The 18215-nt window shown below is 51.2% G+C and overlaps 1 protein-coding gene across 4 annotated transcripts; it reads right to left on the bottom strand.

Annotated features, from left to right (window-relative positions):
• Positions 1-1161: 1161 nt before the first annotated feature.
• On the bottom strand, positions 1162-6207 carry LOC120679605. 4 transcript variants are annotated; one of them, XM_039961228.1, is made up of 6 exons: positions 5900-6206; positions 5609-5692; positions 5413-5505; positions 4930-5168; positions 4188-4375; positions 1162-1543 (listed from the first exon to the last, which is right to left on the bottom strand). In XM_039961228.1, exons 1-5 carry the CDS (start codon positions 5981-5983, stop codon positions 4192-4194), a joined length of 684 nt encoding a protein of 227 aa, XP_039817162.1. In that variant the 5' UTR covers positions 5984-6206; the 3' UTR covers positions 1162-1543; positions 4188-4191. The 4 variants fall into 4 exon arrangements, with proteins under 4 accessions (XP_039817162.1, XP_039817163.1, XP_039817161.1 ...); XM_039961229.1 differs by lacking the exon at positions 1162-1543 and adding an exon at positions 3111-3713; XM_039961227.1 differs by lacking the exon at positions 1162-1543 and having other exon boundaries at positions 3853-4375.
• Positions 6208-18215: the final 12008 nt, after the last annotated feature.

Raw genomic sequence — 18215 nt, 5'->3', positions numbered from 1 at the left:
AACTTGTGACAAGGAAACGCTGTTTGATCTGAATGTATGTTCCTTGATGATCCTTATACAATCAGATTGAAGAATTATCGAGCCACAAACTGTTCTCCTTGCCCCCAGTGTTCAGACCAAAATAATGTGGTCAGACTATTACTAACAATGCTCTCGACTGCTACACTGAACAAGCCTTGAGTTCCCTGGTTTTTCATGCAATGGTTTTCCTTTACTACGTAGTGTCTCGTAATGATTTCACCTTTAAGCATCTACTCTAGTTTATAGTATGTCTCGCAATGACATTATTATATCTGTCTAGCACACTACTCTGCTTCTATTCTGTTCACTTCTATGAGAGAGAGAGTGTTAGCGGATCATGTTGATTCACTATTTTTAATTTTCTTGTAGATACTTGAGGGAAGCAATCCTATGCAGTAATTTTACATTTTTTTTTTACTTTTGTAACCTTTTGTACTAGTAGGTTAGTAACGTTAGTTGTGGGCCATTAGCACCAAATTAGTCCATCAGAAAATGTCAAAAGGAGTTGCTGCTTGATCTGACTGAAAATATGTAGTTTGTCATCTCAGTATGCATTCAAAAGTAACGAAATTACATTGGCTTTCACAAACAAATCAGGAAGGTTTGTGGTGATGAACATGCCAATCAGCATTGCTGATATGTAAACTTCTGCTGATTGAGAAAGACCAATATGGTTTAGTTGGGATGTACTGTTGCCCTTTGTATGTATTTGTCAACAAAATTAAAACTCTAAATCTGAATGTGTTCAGGTGCTCACAGCTGCCACAACTACAAGGAGTTGATTGGTCGTGTTCGTGCATTTGATCCCGACCGTAACATGGTGCTTGACTGCTTGACGACGTGTGCAACAAGGGTAAGGAGGGATCTGACTCTGAAGAAGGCATGAGTTGTGATGGGCAAGAAGGATCTTGAGCCCCTGTGTTTATTACTCCTTTGTGGATTGGTCAGTTCCTCTTTGGGTGTTCTTGATGTCTGAAATAATCAAGCCTTGATGTCTGAAATAATCAAAGCCTCAATGTTCTTTTTGACACATGATGTTGAATTATTCAAGCCACAGTGCTACACGTTTCAACTGTAACCATTTTGTAAATTCCTGTTTCAAATGCAGCCCACCCTATTTAATGTTAACAAAGTGATGTGTATAAGTAATATTCAAACTGTAATTCATCATATCTAATGTTGACGAAGTGATGTCTATAAGTAAACAATCTTGGTTCGAAGATTTTTTTAGAATTCTAGGAACTCAACACCCGCCTTAAGCAAAGCAAAAGACCGTTTCAATTCGGTTTACAGAACAGAGGTGTTACACAAGCAAGCTCAAATTTGGGAACAAGAACTACAGATACTAAAGCCATACATCCAGAAAAACACTAGCATCACAGAAGGAAATGATGCCACCGTCGTCTTCAGATTCATCAGAAACTACTCGTGGACTTTCTTCTTGAGTTCATGTAGACTTCACCTCTGATCTGGGTATCTTCTGTGGCAGCCCCACTATCTTCAACAAAAGTCTCTCCATACTCTGCCAATACACATTTGCAGTGTTTATTGAAGAAATATCAGTCCACAAATGTCATCTATAACTCTTATATAGTTCATCCCCACTAAAGCTTATTAATTTTGATTTCTCTACAACCATATTGAGCCACATCATCTCAATTAGTGTTGTCCGTTGGATATCAGCAACTAGCATCATATCTACCGTTCATGTTGAAGAGACATAATTTACTACTAGCCACTACCACTTAACATTAACTCTTTTGGAAACAGCCTCCACCACGTCATCAATTTGCAAGAAGATAATTGGACAATACTATTTAGCAATAAGTCTATTAAAAACTGCCTCCACCATGCGATCACATTCACCTGGCCAACTATACAAATAATCCCGCACCAACCAAACCAGCCCACGAGTGACGCGGCGAGCCCACCCGTCGCTACAGAGGCTGCGCATTTGAGACGCCGAGCAGAGGAGCTAAAAGGCCGTCGTCAACGCGGCAACAATGCTGGACGGAGCATTAGGCGTTCGGCCGGCGAATGCGATAGGAGGCGGCGGAGATTGGGTTCAACTACACGCGAGGCTGCGGCAGGAACCGGCATCGTGGCGCTGACTGCAGCCCTGGTGGCGACCACGACCATGTTCACCATCATGAAGCGCAAGCCCAGGGCCACCACATCAAGCCGCTCCCCGTGTCGGGCTCGACGGGGGCCTTCGTCCCCAAGTACGACAACTTGCTCGGGCTCCAACTACTTGGAGCCGCCGCTTTACTGCCTCTGGAGAAGTTAGCTTTAGTAGATGCGGCAAAACTACTTGCCATTGACTTGCTTTTGGTGATTACTGTGGACTCCTTTTGTGAAATTCTACCAATTATTTCCCGATGGTTATTTTGCTCCTTAATTTCGTGAGGTGTCATTAGTATACCTGCCATTTGAAGACAACGAAAGTCTGTAACCAGGAATTCCACGACAGCTTGGCAGCCGGTAGCCACCAGGTATGCATCATGTGATTTTGTCATCCTCAGTTTAGAACAAAAGGATTAAATCTTTCTTCTTTCTATGTTCTCCTTTTATAACCCAAAAACCAAGGCCTCTTTGTTTCAATCGTCTTCAGATTATCAATTCAGATATTGCAATATTTATTTATTTATTTATTTATTTATTTATTTATTTATTTATTTATTTATTTATTTATGAATCCATTGTCAAAACTACATCACGAACTAAAACATATTTATTGTCACAACTTGCAGGTTTCTGTAATCTCATTCATCATCATCTCAAGATGTTTGGTCCCCCCCCCCCATCCATTATTGTCGCATCCTAAAACATGGTGCATTAGCACCCAACCAATAATACCATCAAAGGCTCATTCTGAATTATTGTATGTGATCTATACACCACTATATTATATAATATTACTATGTTAATTTTATTTACATCATGCATGTATAAAAAGCATCTTAAAAAATTCCGCAGCAACGCGCGGGGAATCACCTAGTTTATCAGCTTCCAAGCCCCAATAATTAAAGCAGTTGCACAAATTAAATCAGTAACAGTAAATCTTTTCTCACTCAGCCAACAAGTTCCTATTGATTCAAAACCATCCCCAACTTTCCTTCCAGTAATTATTGAAGAAATATCAGTCCACATCCTATCAGCTACCACACACAGAAAACACAGATGTTGGACTGACTATTTCTCAATTCTTGGCTCAAAAAATTGATGACAATAACTGTTGGATAATGAACAATCTTGAAACATCAACCAGATAAGTAAAAAAAGTTAACACTATTTATCATCTATCAATTACAAAACTAAATGCACTTTTTCCTTGTCGTGCTCTTTACTTTTGACGAAACTAAAGAAGCTACCATCATTGCAAGACTGACGAAACTTCTTCCTTGTCATGCTCTTTACTTTTCCTGTGTTCCACATTTCAGCACTTATAACAGCTGTTTGGCTGAATCCAAAGCTGTGCGGCCTGCTGTTCTCGTTTTCCCTCACGATCGGCCTCCGACCGTCTCCGGCGCTAGATCAACCGCCCACCAAATCTCTTCCATGGGTCCAGCCACCTTCACGACCGACTCCCTGACCTTCACTTCCAAGCTCGAACAGCACACAACCAGCCCAAAGCCCCCAGAACTATGCTGCTCACCATTGCAGGCATTTTTCAAGCGTAGCATGAAATCTTCCTAAATTCCAGAAACATGCTATTTAGGAGGTGTTTAAACAAGGAATATTTCCAGTTCTAGGGATGCTAACGCATCCAAGCTCCCCCTCTCATCAGTTGGGAGTCGGGAGTGTTTTAAATTCAGTACGGCAAATCCTGCATGATTCTATGGGAAACGTCCCTCTCTCATAGGATAAAGCAACTGAATTACAAAGTCCACCAGACTAGAGATCACAAGGATGAAAAGGCCGCCCCTCCCAGCATACAAAGGATACCAGGCAAAAAGGGCGGAAAATTGTTAACACTAATTATAACAGCATATCAAGTTCCCAACCGACAACTAAGCACAGCCAAAACATTCGGAGAAACTAAGCATAGCCAAAACATTCGGAGACAGCTTGAGGCCCCTCAGTTGAGTAGGTTCCTTCGAGGTTGAACTCCATGCCTGCATTAGTACTTGGAACTCCTGATGTCTTTGAACTGCATTAGTACTTACCTTATTAGGGATATTTAACGGCTGGATTGGCACTTGCTGCAGCTTGACAATGTGATCCGCTTTTGCCTTCGCACTGACTTGTGTCATTGTGTGAAGACCCACTGTCCAACATATCGAAGAAACACCAAAATATTATACACCAGGAAACTAGAAGTCTCCTATAGTATCTAAGGAACGCAGCATTCTCCCTGCAGATCAAGAAAAAAATGATGGGATTAGTAAACATGAGTAATCGAATAAACATACGATTCAACTTGCAAGTTTATGTTTATGTCATGACTTTCTTCTTGTAGTTCCAAAAAAAATGCTATTAATAATGTCTAGAGTTTTTCTTTTTAAAAAAGAACGACAATATCAAAATCCAGGTGTACAAGCGATTGTGGTAAAGTTTCAAAATTTCTTTTAGGTGCCACTGAGTTTGCTTACAGCAAAGATGTGCTGTTTCATGCCGCTTATATTATATTGAATCCGACCAAGGTAATACCCATTTCTAAAGCCTGAACTTTTCCAAGGCAGGAATAAAACCTTTACAGGATTTTATCTTTGGCCTAGCTCATCAATTTTAACCAACAAAAGGAATATAGAGGGAGTAATTCTGATGACAGAACAAGGAAAAGTGCATTATTTTCATATAGGATACACGAGGTAGAACACAACATAGATTCAGAAAAAGCATGCATGTTTTACCCCAAGTATTATCTCTAATAAAATGCATGATGGGCATGAGAATCAAGAGACTTACTCATCCTTTTTGGCAAACCAATCTGCCACTTCGGCTTTGGCTGCTGCCAATTTAGCATCCCATTCAGCTGTGCTAGTTGTAGTGTCATTGGTGGACGTACTGGATGAGAAAGTTCGCTTGACTCCAGCAGAATTCACAAATTCCGGCTTCAAGGAGAGAACTGGGGGAACGCTATTTGTCGGGATGCCTGTTCCAGAAGATGCACGAGTGCACAGCAGTGTGTTGAAGTACCTTGTAGCCTGTGACAGGCAGGGCCAGAAATCAATTCAGAACATGAATTTGTTATTGATATTTATTTTCCAAGACTAGACCAAAAAAAAAACACATGAAACATATAAGTAAAGAATTTGGCTCAACAACACTTATATTCTTCCATGTGTGAATGGACATGTTGATTGTATCCCTGATTTGTTCTTCTACAGTTGTTATATCAGTATTCTACAGCATGCGCAAGGCCAAGAAATTCTAATTCCTAGCACTTACATAACCATGAATGGCAGGGAGCTTGGGGGCCGCCAAGCTAGGATGTGCAGAAGCTCCATTGATAAGGTTACGGAGGGTTCTAATGCCGCCTTCCTGAGAGGGCGGTAACAAGATGATAACGTTCGCTGATGTTTTCTCCAAACAAAGAAGAGAAAATTTCAGCAACAAAGAATAGAGTGGGGAAAATAGTACTTACATGGCCATGAATCCCAGAGTTATTGGGAGCCACCGTGGTAAGGTGCGCTGCAGGTTCATGATTATGTATCCTGATGCTGCCTTCCTGGAATAGCGATACACAAAGATAAGAACTTTGTCCTTCCTTTGAAAACAAAATGCAATTTCAGACACTTTCAAGTAAAAAAAATCAGAAATTTCACCAATGAAGAAGAGAAGCAATAGAAAACAGAAATTCAAGCAACGATGGGTTAAAAAATAAAATAAAAAAATCCTCCCCGCCCCAAAAGGCAGGGATCGATCTTGTACGTACCCAAACCGAAGCAAGGCGGGCGACAGGCTCGCTGGACCTAGACATCCGGGAGGAGAGTTTCTGGAACAGGAAGCGGCCGGCCATCTCGGCTTGATTGCGATTCGCGGATCTGCGAAGGCTAAAACTCGAGACTTGAGTTGATTCCCCCAAAAAAGTTTCTCGAGTAGTATCGCACCCTGGGCGGATTGGCCTGGGATGGATGGATTTATGGTGGCTTGTGCCGCGCAGCTACCGAATTCGCGCAGGGAACGAACACGGAGGAGGACTGGAGAGTTGCAATCGGGGACGCCGCCGATGGGAGCAGGAAGGAGATAAGATATAGGTGGGTGGTGTGGGCTTTTTGGGCCGCACAAGCCCATTACTACACAGGATTCAGGATTTGCGGCCCATGAGCGGTATTCTCGCTTTCCTTTTTTTTAAAAAAAATCCATTGGCCTCCTTCCCCTCCGCCTCCGCCGCCGCACCATCTTCGACTGTATAGGTGCGTTCCTGCGATTTCCTCCTCCTCCTCTTCTTCTTCTCCTTGTCCTTCTTCTTCTCCTCTGTTGCCCTCGATTAAGATATGGATACTTAGACTTGTCGGGTTGAATTGCAGTAGGACGATTGGGCCTGATTGATTGATTTCTATTTGACAATCAGGTTCTTTTTCGAATTCGAAATCGTTGCTGCGTTCGATTAAGTTTTTGGATACTTGGACTTGTCGGGTTGAGTTGGCGTAGGACGATTGGGTCTGATTAGTTTCTATTTGACAATCGGATTCTTCGTCGAATTCGAATCGCTGCTGCCCTCGATTAAGAATTGGATACTTCGATTTCTCTGGTTGAGTTGCAGTACGACGATTGGGCCTGATTGAAACTTGACAATCGATTCTTGTTTGAATTCAACGAATCGCAGGAACCAGATCTATCTACGAGTAGAGTAATAATCCAGGAAAGGAACGAGGATGCCAGGAAAAGGATCGGGAGCAGCACCTTTACCTTGTGCTTGATGACTGGCACTCTGGATACAGCATCCGCAAGGTGAGCTGCTCGCGCTCGCGCGGATCAGGCAAGCGCGCTGAGCCCTTGCCTGGAGCTTTCATGCGCATCCGGGCGCCGCGTGGGTTTCCTGAGTGGATCGCAGCAGCCTTTGGCACCAAGATCATGGTGCTGTATCCCGGCATAGCTGATGATACCCCGGGCATCCCGATGATCGACGTTGAGGAACAGAGCTTCGACTATGGACCTGAGCCTGAGCCCCACTACAATGCTTCTCCAATCTACCTCCCTGTCGGCGACAATAAGCTATTCGCTCTGTGTTTCGCCACATTTCATTGCTACCTCTGGATGCCGGAACATAGTGAGCCGAGGGGGCGCAAGGACCTCTCTTTCCCGCCATTCGGTAGGGTGGATGTCTCCTCCTACGGCGTGCAACCCGATGGATGCATCCTTGTCAGCACCAGGGTTTCTCTTACCGACCAGTCCGGCCAAACCGGCCGGGTCCGGTACCGGTATACCGGACCAGTTTGGCCGGAAACCGGTTAGTACCGGTCGAAGTCAAATTTGAATTCAAAATTCGCAGTGCAAACGGTTCGTACCGGTATACCGGTCGGTTTAACCGGTTTACCGGCCGGTTTGACTTGTAATCGATTAAATTCAAATTTTTTTCTTTTTTGGTTTAAATTCAAATGCCCGCAAAGTATACTAAATGAATGTTTGTATAACATATTTTAGTCTAAATGAACCATCCAATTCTTTTTTTACTACTTTTACATTGTATTTATATACTTTTGTATGCACACTTTTTTTTTGTTTAACTTCAAATCCCCACAAACTATAATAAATTAACGAATTTTTGAGAAAATTTGACACTATTAGATTCGTCGCACCTTGAAGTATTTTTAGAAATTTTTTGAGAATTTTTCATTTTTTTAAATTTAAATTTGAATTTTGAATTTCAACCTGACCGATTCCCACCGGTTTGGTGAACCCTGGTCAGCACCAAGAGAGGAACCACCTTCATCTTTGACACCAAGGAGTACGTGTGGAAACAATACAGTAATTGGCCGTGGACACTATGACACCTCCCTGGCCCAGAGACCTTGGAGTACCTCTACTGCAGCACCTTGGCCAGCATCGGGACTGGAGACACATTGCACCCTTCCCCTGACTTCAAGTGCAGCAAAGTGAAGGTGTTCAACGAGAACCCAGCTGAGAAGCCCGGGCGAATTCTGCCTTGTGGAGTGTGTGTCCATTGATAACGGCAGGGCTGATCAGGAGCTCAGGGAAGAGTCAGGGTCTGCTGGAGGCGTGCCCCAATGCGGTTGCTTTATGTATCGTTTGAAGACCTTCTCCCTTGTGTATGATGCGGAAAGAGACCTGAAGCTTAAAAGTCACACCTGGAGGCTGCCTCAAGAAGTAACAAGTGATCTCGAGCAGGATCCAGTGGCATTTTGGCTGTGAAATGCTAAAATTAAGAGATAATGAGTAACTATGTTTCATTCAGGTGTGACTTTTGCTTCTGTGTTTTAGTTTGGTGAAATCTCAAAACTGTGTGTTTTTTTGGTGGATCTCTCTCGCTCTCCCTCTCTGTATTCGCTGGTGGATCTCCCTCGCTCTTCACCAAACTCACCCTACTGCCCGGATGACAATTAGGCCCAAACATCTCTCGCACCGATTCAAACGTTATTTGATGTTTGGGCTTTGCATTTACAATGGGCTCTCTGTCACCACAAACCAACGGAGCTCGCGGACTCGATGGTTCCTGCAATATTTGCATTCGCACCTGATATGTTCCCATCTTTTCTCCACAACCAACCCAAACAAAGACCAATATGATACAAACAAAAAATGCCACTCACCAACCAGTGCTGCTATTAAAAAATCATTACAATGTCAACAAAACTGGTGCTTATTCAGCAGAGCTAAGTGGTGGCTCCCACTTATTGCCCCAATCAACTCTCAACCTGTCGTGGTGTGCAAACCCACAGCCGGGTGGCGTAATGCACCCGCATAAATCCTGAGAGTGAGTACTCGGGGGTTAGCTAGGATTAGCCCAATCTCGGTAAAAGAACGCGATGAACACAGCCTGATTAGAGTGGTTCGGGCCACCGGAGCGCAATACCCTACATCCACTGTGTGTTGTATTGCTTGCTTTGTAAGAGTCTTGGCGTGTGTTACCCTTGGTCTAGAGAGAGTCTCCAGAAGGTCTAAAGAGTCTGTAGTGTGCAGCGAGCGCCTCCCTTTTATATCTCAAGGGAGGTGCGTACATGGCCGTTGGGTCCCCGACAGGTGGGCCCAACGATGTAGTATAAAATAACATACAGTTCAGACATTATGGCATTGCAGGCGACGGAGATCTCATTCCTGGATTTCCTTGTTCTGCCCGTGGGAATCCTCCGTCCAGCATATCCATGCCCTGTCTTGTCGAAACGACGCCAGGGGGTAGCTTGCGGCGTTGCCTGCCGCGTAGCTGAACGGGCCGTGTAGCTTGCAGCGTAGGCGGTATCATGAAAAGGTGACGTGCTGTCGTATCCATTTAATGCGGCAGACGGGCTCTGCGCAGATGCGGCGCATGCGGCTGCACTGTGTACCTCGGTAATATGCGGTCTACAGTGAGGCTTGACAAAGGCTGTCCCGCGTGCCGCGGCGGCAGAGCACGCCTTAACCACCCGCATTGAAAGCGGTGGGTGGGCGAGTCTTCCTGCGCATGCGGGACACGTGGCGCCCCCGGACCCCGCCCCGGCGGTATGTTGGTTCTACGCGCGTGGGGGGTCCGAGCCCTCGGCTGTTGGCTCGGAGTTTCCTCTCCGCAGAGACACGTGGCGTCACCGAACCCGTCCCAGAGTGGGGAGCGGGTCCGGGGCCGTTGGCCCGGGAAGGTAAGAGTCTAACCCGTGGGGCCTGGCTGCTCTGCCCCTTATGGCGTAGTTATGGATGACTACGCGAGTCTTGCCTTGCTGCAGTAGGAGTGGGTATCCCTGCTACAGGGTAACGACAGTGGCCCCCGGGCCCATCTCGGGAGAGGTGACGAACACGCAGGTGGGGCCGCTACTGCGATTTGGCTCTGCATAACTTGAAGCCTCTAGCATTAGACTATGCATACTGCAGGAGTCTTGTCCGGCTTTGACCATCCGTCGGGTTTTTTGCTGCCTCATCACATCGCAACGGCTTACTAACTCATGGCCCCCACGCACAGTGGTACACCTAGTCACGCGAGCGACGCTCGGCATTGTTGCGGCCGGAGTAAACGGGATTTTTTTTACCACCAGCGCAGTTCCCGAAAAGTCTGGTCTTGCTAGCGCTTTATGCGCACACGTCGGCACAGCTTCCGCCACGCTTCGCGTGCGGGCGACGGTTCAGATCCCGCCTTTTCACACCTTTGTTTGTTACCCGCCCTCCCTGATAGGCGGGCCTGGGCCCCCTTGTCATGGACTGGGCGGCTAACACCAGGTGTGAGCGTCGCTTGGCTTTCAGCGACGGTTCCGGGGCGCGCCGGATGGGTCAGGCTTCATAAAGGGCCGAACCGCATACCGCGGCTACTTTTCCGCATTCGCCTTCTTCCTTCCAAACCTTTGCGCCCCTTTGCCTTCGAGCCTCCTCGCCCCTTGCTCTTCTGCACAGATTGTTCCTCGCCTCCATAGCAAGATGGCGTCCCTCATTCGTCCCCGTCGTTTCCAAACCGAGGAGGAACTGAACACGGTGCGCCGCCTGCTCGGGTGGAGTCCATAGGAGACTGCCTGGGGGATTCGAGCAGGCTCGGTTCCCCTCGGCGATCTACGCGCCGGGGAATTTATGATGTTTATTTCGCACATTTCCACCGGCTTGGGGCTGCCGATCTCTTCGTTCTTCCTGCTGCTGCTGGAGGATTTCGGCCTCCAGCTCCAGCATCTCACGCCCCACTCCATCCTCCTGACGTCAATCTTCGTCCACTTGTGCGAGATGTCCGTGGGGGTGCGGCCCTGCGTCATTCTCTTCCGCCACTTCTTCGTCCTGGTGAAGTCCGGGAAGGGCAAGGATGAAGTGGGGGCGTACTACTTCCAGACGAGGAGCGATTTGCAGACGCCCTACTGGCGGGAAGTTTGAGGATTGACGCAAGGAGTGGGTAATCGCCGCCACCGAAGCAAACGAGCGCCTCGTCATGCCGACCGGAGGACCCACCTCCGACCGCCAGTCCGAGAGGGCCAAGCCGTCCCTGCCGTCGGAGTTCGACTCTGTGCTGAGCAAGATCAGGGCGCTGGCGGAGAGCGGCCTCACCTCGCTGCACATGCTTGGGGACTTCCTGAAGCGCCGGATCGCCCCTCTGAAGCAGCGGCCGCGTCCTGCCTGGAACTTCACCGGGCCCCAAGACTGCAGCAGGACTCACCGCGGGGAGGACAGTGATCTAACCCAGGAAGCCCTGGAGGTCCTGGTGCGGGCGGTGACGGGGGAGATCTTCGTCCCGGAGCACCTGATCCTTCCTCAGGGTGTCGTTCCTCTCTGCGAGGACTCACGCCTGAGGACTGCGGTGCTGGCCACTCTGCCGACCCTCGACGAGGGTGGGCTAGCAGCGCGCCAAACTGGAGGCGACCCGGACCGTGGGATCCGGATCCCTAGTGCGTCCGGGGAACAGGCCGTGCCGAGCGCCGCGGGGTCTAGCCCTTCTACCAAGGGCAAACAGGCCGTGGCTAGTAGCTCTGTCGCGAGCGGTCCCAGCCAGGCCCGGAGCAGCTCCGGCGCATCGTCGGAGGAAGCGAGCCGTCGCAGGTTGCACCGCAGCGACAGGACCCCAGTTATGGAGCCCGCCGCAAAGCGTCAGAGGACCGCTGAGGACGCGGGCTAGGGTAGCTCCCGGGCCCCTGGCTCTCGCGGGACCCCTGGAGTAGCCGCGCCGCCACCACCACCGCCGGGAGGTGCCTCCCCCCGGCAGCAACAGCAGCAGCAGCAGCCACGAGGTGCGTCTCCGTCGCCGCCACGGCAGCCACCACAACTGCCGGGAGGTGCCTCTCCCTGACAGCAGCAGCAGCAGCCGCCACGAGGTGCGCCTCCGCCGCCGCCTCGGGAGTAGCAGTAACAGCCACCACCACCGCCACCTCCAGGGCAGCACCAGCAGCATTCTTCACCACCACCGCCACCACCAGGGCAGCAGCAGCAGCAGAAGCAGTCGTCGAGCCTCCGTGGACGCTAGAGACCCGGCGCTTCGGGGTAAGTGTTCTTCCGTTCACTCCCTTTATTCCCGGTGCTTCGCTTTTTGCTGAAGGACTTCTTCTCTTTGTTTGCCAGGGCCTCTCGCCCAGTCATCTCTTCCACCGCCGCTGGCTCGTCAGCGGGGGTTCAGGCGTCCGGCACCTCGGCGGCAACGGCGGAAGCGACGGCGGATGTGGGGAGCTCGGGTGCGGCGACCTCTGCTAACCCGATGGCGCCCAACGCAGCGGCGGCAGATGCGCAAGTGCCAGGTGCAGTAACGCCCGATGCGGTGGCCCCCGAGGCCCCGGCTATGGCGGCAGTCGCGCCGACACCGGGCTTGGCCACAGCGAGCACAGCGGCAGCGGACGCGGCAACGGCGAGCACCTCGGTACCTGAGGTCCCGACGTCTGTGCCGGACATCCCCTCCCCCAGCTCCAAACCTGCGGTAGAGGAAGAGCTGGAGGAGGTCTCCGGTAGGCGGTTCCTGCAGGGTCTCCCAGAGGAGGATGCGGTTCCCCTCCCCAAGGTGCTGGTCCGGGTCCGGCGGACGATAGAAGAGGCGACCTCTACCGCCGAGGCGGCATTCCGGTGGGAGTGAGCTGCTCTAGAGAGCGAGCGTCAGTGCTTCGGTGACTGGCATATCGCCTGGAGGAGCGCACAAAGGCCGAAGCCTCCCGTGCCACCGCCGCCCAGTCCGAGCTTGAGGCCGACCTTGAGTCCTATAGGAAAGGGCTCCGAAAGGTGTTCGACCGGGAGTTTGCGGTAGCGAGACGGGAAAAAACCCTGGCGCTGCGGGAGGAGGCTATTGCCAAGGAGGAGGCCAGCCTCGCAGCCCAGCGATCCGAGTTCGAGTCTCGCAGCCAGGGACTCGAGGTCCGCAAGCTGGAGCTCGACAAACTCTCCGAGTCCCTGCATCCATGGCGCCAGAAGCTGCAGGAGACTGCCAGCCAGCAGGCTGTTGCCGAGATAGAGCTTGAGGGGGAGAGGAAGTCCCTTACCCGGCGGGAATCCCTCACCACCAGCATGGAGCATGCCCTTGCGCGCCAGCGCGAGAGTCTTAAGACCCTGAAGGAGTCAGCAGCGCGGAAAGAGGCCTCGCTCCAGGAGAAGGCCCGCCAGCTAGAGGCGGCCCAGGCGGCACTGGATGCCCAGGTGCAAGAGGCGGTCCAGGAGGCAGTCCGGAAGCTGCAAGAGGACCAGCGCATGGGGGCCCAGCGAATCATCGACTGGGCGAGCGAAGCAAGCTCGGCTCTGGTACCACTTGGAATGAGTCCAATCCAAGTGGCGGAGCCATCATCTTCGATTGCTGATGCCCTCCCAGTGCTGAACTCTCCTTCAGATAGACTCCGGCACCTGGAGCCGATCCTTGCTAGTCATCTTGAAGCCGAGGGCCGCGAGCTGTGCCGGATGGTGGCGGAGTACATTTTGACCTGCCTCCGGAGCCACGACCCTGCCATCTCGCTAGCCCCTGTCGTCGATGGTCCAGTGGCGGAGACGGAGGCCACCGCTCGGGAAAGCGTGCGGGATGTCGTCGACTTTGTAGCCGCTTATTTCAAGCGGGAGCCTGCAGATTCCTGAGCTGGACCATCACAGCAGGCGATCTTTTGTTTTTTGTGTTATGTAAAAATATTGTACTTGTTGAAACTTTAATAGAAGAAAATTTCAATTTAGCTGTTTGTCAGTTGCTCTGGTTTGTGGTATGCAGCACCCCGGCGCCCTGGCCCCAGGTAGATAGGTTCAGTTGTTAGAACCTATCTACCATCGGAGCCGAAGAAGACACTCCGGACCCCCGTATGAGGTTGAGCAAGCATCCTTGGGCATAGGTGTAGCATAAATTGCAAGTCGAACGAGCGACTTATTCCCTGTATAGGAGAAAAACTACAGAGAGGAAAATTAAACTCGCTAGGATGGTAGTAATGTTACTGCAACTTAGTTGGTTGACGCATGCAGAATCGATCCTTGGTGTCTGGCTCAAAGCGAACGCTCCGGGCCCCCTGGGAGACAGGCTCGGTTGTTTTGAGTCTGTCTACCACTGAGACTAGACCTCGATCTGCATGAAGTCTTAAAAGCGGATGCCGGGACCCCCTGGTAGGTAGGCTCAATGGTTTGAGGCTAGCTACCACCAGTCAAGGCCTAACCTGCATACCACTCAAAGTCAAAGCTTAGTAGCAGGCCCGCGGGACTTATTCTGGACCGGCCCCCAAGCTAGTACGAGATCCGGAGCTCCGGATACGCAGGTCCAGGCAGCTCAATGCTTGTTACAGAGTGGTGGAGTGTGTAGGCTTAGGGTACGGAACCAGACTAAGGCGCTACACAGGGCTCCGGACCATTCCAGGAAACAAACACGACTTTTCCGGACCTGGCTCCGACATTCCGGACCCCTCCCTAGCAGTGGGTGAAGCCATTTTGTCGTACTTGATCCTTTGAGATATGGAGCTGGACCTGCCGTGTAGGACTTAGGAAGCCAACCCTTGAGCTAGAACGAGGTCCGGACCCCTAATTACCCAGCTTCGGGTACTAGAGCACTCGTTATAGGGCGGTGGAGCGTGTAGGCTTTGGGTACGGAACCGGCTAAGCGGCTACACAGAACTCCGGACCACCCCAGGAAACAAGCACCCCCTCTCCAGAGCAGGTCCTTAGGGGTCCAGACCCCTCTCCCAGCAGCAAGGGGGTCCGGACCTGTACGGCAGTCCGGCAACTCAATACAGATCTTAGCTGTAGCGACAAGAGTGAAAGTCTGCACGGGGGTTAGAAAGGCAAAAGCTCGAGAATCGAAATGCGAAATAAGATTTTGACATAAAGACAGAACTGGGGGCAAATCTTTCCTTTGCAACTTGATATACATGGCTTGCGCGATGGATGCCAGAGGCCGGGTTTATGAGGGCGGACCTCTACCGCTCTGGGCCGCGCGTAAATGCTAGCCGATGGTGCGATGGATGCCAGAGGCCGGGTTTACGAGGACGGACCCCCACCGCTCTGGGCCGCACGCTAATTCTATCTTATTACAAATAAAAAATTCATTTTCCTGCTCTGTCTAAGTGTAAAACTTACACATATGCTCTATGTTCCATGGGTTGGGTAGCGGCACCCCACCTTCTGTGGCAAGGCGAACGCATCTGGGCCGGCATACTTCTGTAACCTTGAAGGGACCCTCCTAGCTGGGGGAGAGTTTGTGGAGCCCTGCTCGGTTCAGAATCCGCCTCAGGACGAGGTCGCCAGCCCGGAGCTCCCTACTGTGCACGAACCATTGATGATAGCGCCTGAGCGCCTGGTTGTAGCGTGCATTTCGAATTGCTGCTCGCCACCTTCGTTCGTCAACGAAGTCCACATCGTCACGCCGCAATTGTTCCTGCATGGATTCGTCAAAAGCCTGGACCCGTGGTGAGCCCAGGTGAATTTCCGGGGGAAGGCATGCTTCAGCCCCGTAGACTAGGAAGAATGGGGTCTCCCCGGTGGCTCGGCTGGGTGTGGTCCGGTTGCCCCATAGTACGCACGGAAGCTCATTAACCCATTTGTCACCATGCTTCTTCAAGTAGTTATAGGTGCGGGTCTTGAGTCCCCAGAGGACCTATGCATTCGCTCTCTCGACCTGTCCATTGCTGCGGGGATGTGCCACGGACGCAAAGCATAGCTGGATGCCGATTTCCTCGCAGTACTCTTGGAAGAGTCTGCTTTTGAATTAGGTCCCGTTGTCCGCGATGATGCGGTTTGGGTCGCCAAATCTGCACACAATAGACTTGAGGAATGCGATTGCTGATTTTTTGGTGATGTTCACCACATGGGTAACCTCCGGCCATTTTGTGAATTTGTCAATATCGGCGTAGAGGAACCGGTACCCGCCGACGGCCCGGGGGAACGGCCCCAGGATATCCACGCCCCATACGGCGAATGGCAATGAGGGCGGGATCATTTGCAGAGCTTGAGCCGGTGTGTGTATTTGCTTTGTATGGAACTGGCATGCTTTGTAGGACCTTACCAGCTCAGCCGCATCCTGGAGTGTTGTTGGCCAGTAGAAACCATGCCGAAAGGCCTTACCAACAAACGTGCGAGATGAGGAATGAGTTCCACACTCGCCTCCATGGATCTCTGCGAGCAACTCGCGTCCCTCTCCCTGGGAAATACACCGCATGAGGATACCATTGGCACCACGGCGGTAGAGATCCCCGTCTACCACCGCGTAGCGTTTAGCCAATCGTACTATGCGCTCAGCGGACGCATCGTCATCAGAAAGGATATTGTCTTTCAATTAGTCCCGGATCTCGGAGATCCATGCATCGAGAGCTCCCTGAGCAGGTGGGAGTGGCTCTATGAGGTCTCCAGGATCCTCAACAGAGCACACAACTCAGGGCGGGCACCACAGGTGGAATGCCGCCGGGACCGCTAGCTTCGAGGTGCTAGCTTGATCCCCTTCACCCAGCTCGGCAAGTTGGGCGGTAGGTCTCAGCAGCCGTCTTTCGAAGATGCCCTCGGGCACGGATGCCCAGGTAGATGCTCTCGCGGATAGATCATCTGCTGCTGAGTTGAATTCACGGGGAACATGTTGCAGTTCCAAGGCGTCGAAGTCCTTCTCGAGCTTCCTCACGTGAATGAGGTATGCCACGAGCTGGGGATTGTTGCAGCTGCAATCCCCCTGGATCTGCTTGATGATTAGCTGAGAATCTCCCTTCACCAGGAGCTGTCGGACCCCCAGAGTCAGGGCTTGTGTCAGGCCAAAGATCAAAGCTTCGTACTCTGACATGTTATTGGTGGCCTTGAACTCAAGGTGCACCATGTACTTCAGCTGATCTCCGTTTGGGCCGATAAGGACCACACCAGCTCCAGCCCACTGCTTGCGGACGGACCCGTCGAAGAAGAGTGTCCAGTGGGGCTCGGTGAAGACTGGTGTCTTGACTTCCGGCTCCGGGGGTCCAGCGTTGAGGTCCAGACCCCCAGAATTGCTTGGGGAAGGAGTCTATTCTGCTATGAAATCAGCCAAGATCTGGTTTTTGACTGCATAGCGGGGCTGGAAGTCCAGCTGGAACTCAGCCAACTCTGCTGCCCACTTGGCGATGTTACCCGTGGCGTTGGAGTTGTGCAGGATCGTCCTCAGCGGGTAAGAGGTCACTACGACAACTCTGTGTGCCTGAAAATAGTGGCGCAGTTTCCTGGACGCAATAAGTATGGCATAGATAAGCTTATGCATCTCAAGATAACTGGCCTTTGCCTCGTGGAGGACTTCGCTGACCTAATAGACTAGCTTCTGGATGGTCCGGACCCTGGCCACCGGGCCAAGCAGAAGGTCGTAGGTTCGATCCCTACCTGTCACGCCAAATGTCGTGATGTGCAAACCCACAGCCGGGTGGCGTAATACACCCGCCTAAACCCTGAGAGTCAGTACTCGGGGGTTAGCTAGGATTAGCCCAATCTCGGTGAAAGAACGCGATGAACACAGCCTGTTTAGAGTGGTTCGGGCCGCCGGAGCGCAATACCCTACGTCCACTGTGTGTTGTATTGCTTGCATTGTAAGAGCCTTGGCGTGTGTTACCCTTGATCTAGAGAGAGTCTCCAGAAGGTCTAAAGAGTCTATAGTGTGCAGCGAGCACCTCCCTTTTATATATCAAGGGAGGCGCGTACATGGCCGTTGGATCCCCGACAGGTGGGCCCAACGATGTAGTATAAAATAACATACAGTTTAGACATTATGGCATTGCAGGCGACGGAGATCTCATTTCTGGATTTCCTTGCTCTGCCCGTGGGAATCCTCCGTCCAGCATATCCATGCCCTGTCTTGTCGAAACAACGCTAGGGGGTAGCTTGCGGCGTTGCCTGCCGTGTAGCTGAACGGGCCCTGTAGCTTGCGGCGTAGGCGGTATCATGAAAAGATGTCGTGCCGTCGTATCCATTTAATGCGGCAGACGGGCTCTGCGCGGATGCGGCTGCACTGTGTACTTCGGTAATATACGGTCTACAGTGAGGCCTGACAAAAACTGCCCCGCGTGCCGCGACGGCAAAGCACGCCTTAACCACCCGCATTGAATGCGGAAGACTCGCACCCGCGCCTGCGAGACACATGGCGCCCCCGGACCCCGCCCCGGCGGTATGTTGGTTCTACGCGCGTGGGGGGTCCGGACGGACGCGGGGAGGTCCCGGACCCCTATAGGGGGTCCACGCCCTCGGCTGTTGACTCAGAGTTT

This window comes from Panicum virgatum, chromosome 6N, assembly GCF_016808335.1.
Source record: "Panicum virgatum strain AP13 chromosome 6N, P.virgatum_v5, whole genome shotgun sequence".
Taxonomy (NCBI): Eukaryota; Viridiplantae; Streptophyta; class Magnoliopsida; order Poales; family Poaceae; genus Panicum; species Panicum virgatum.
This window is presented reverse-complemented; position numbering and strand designations above follow the sequence as displayed.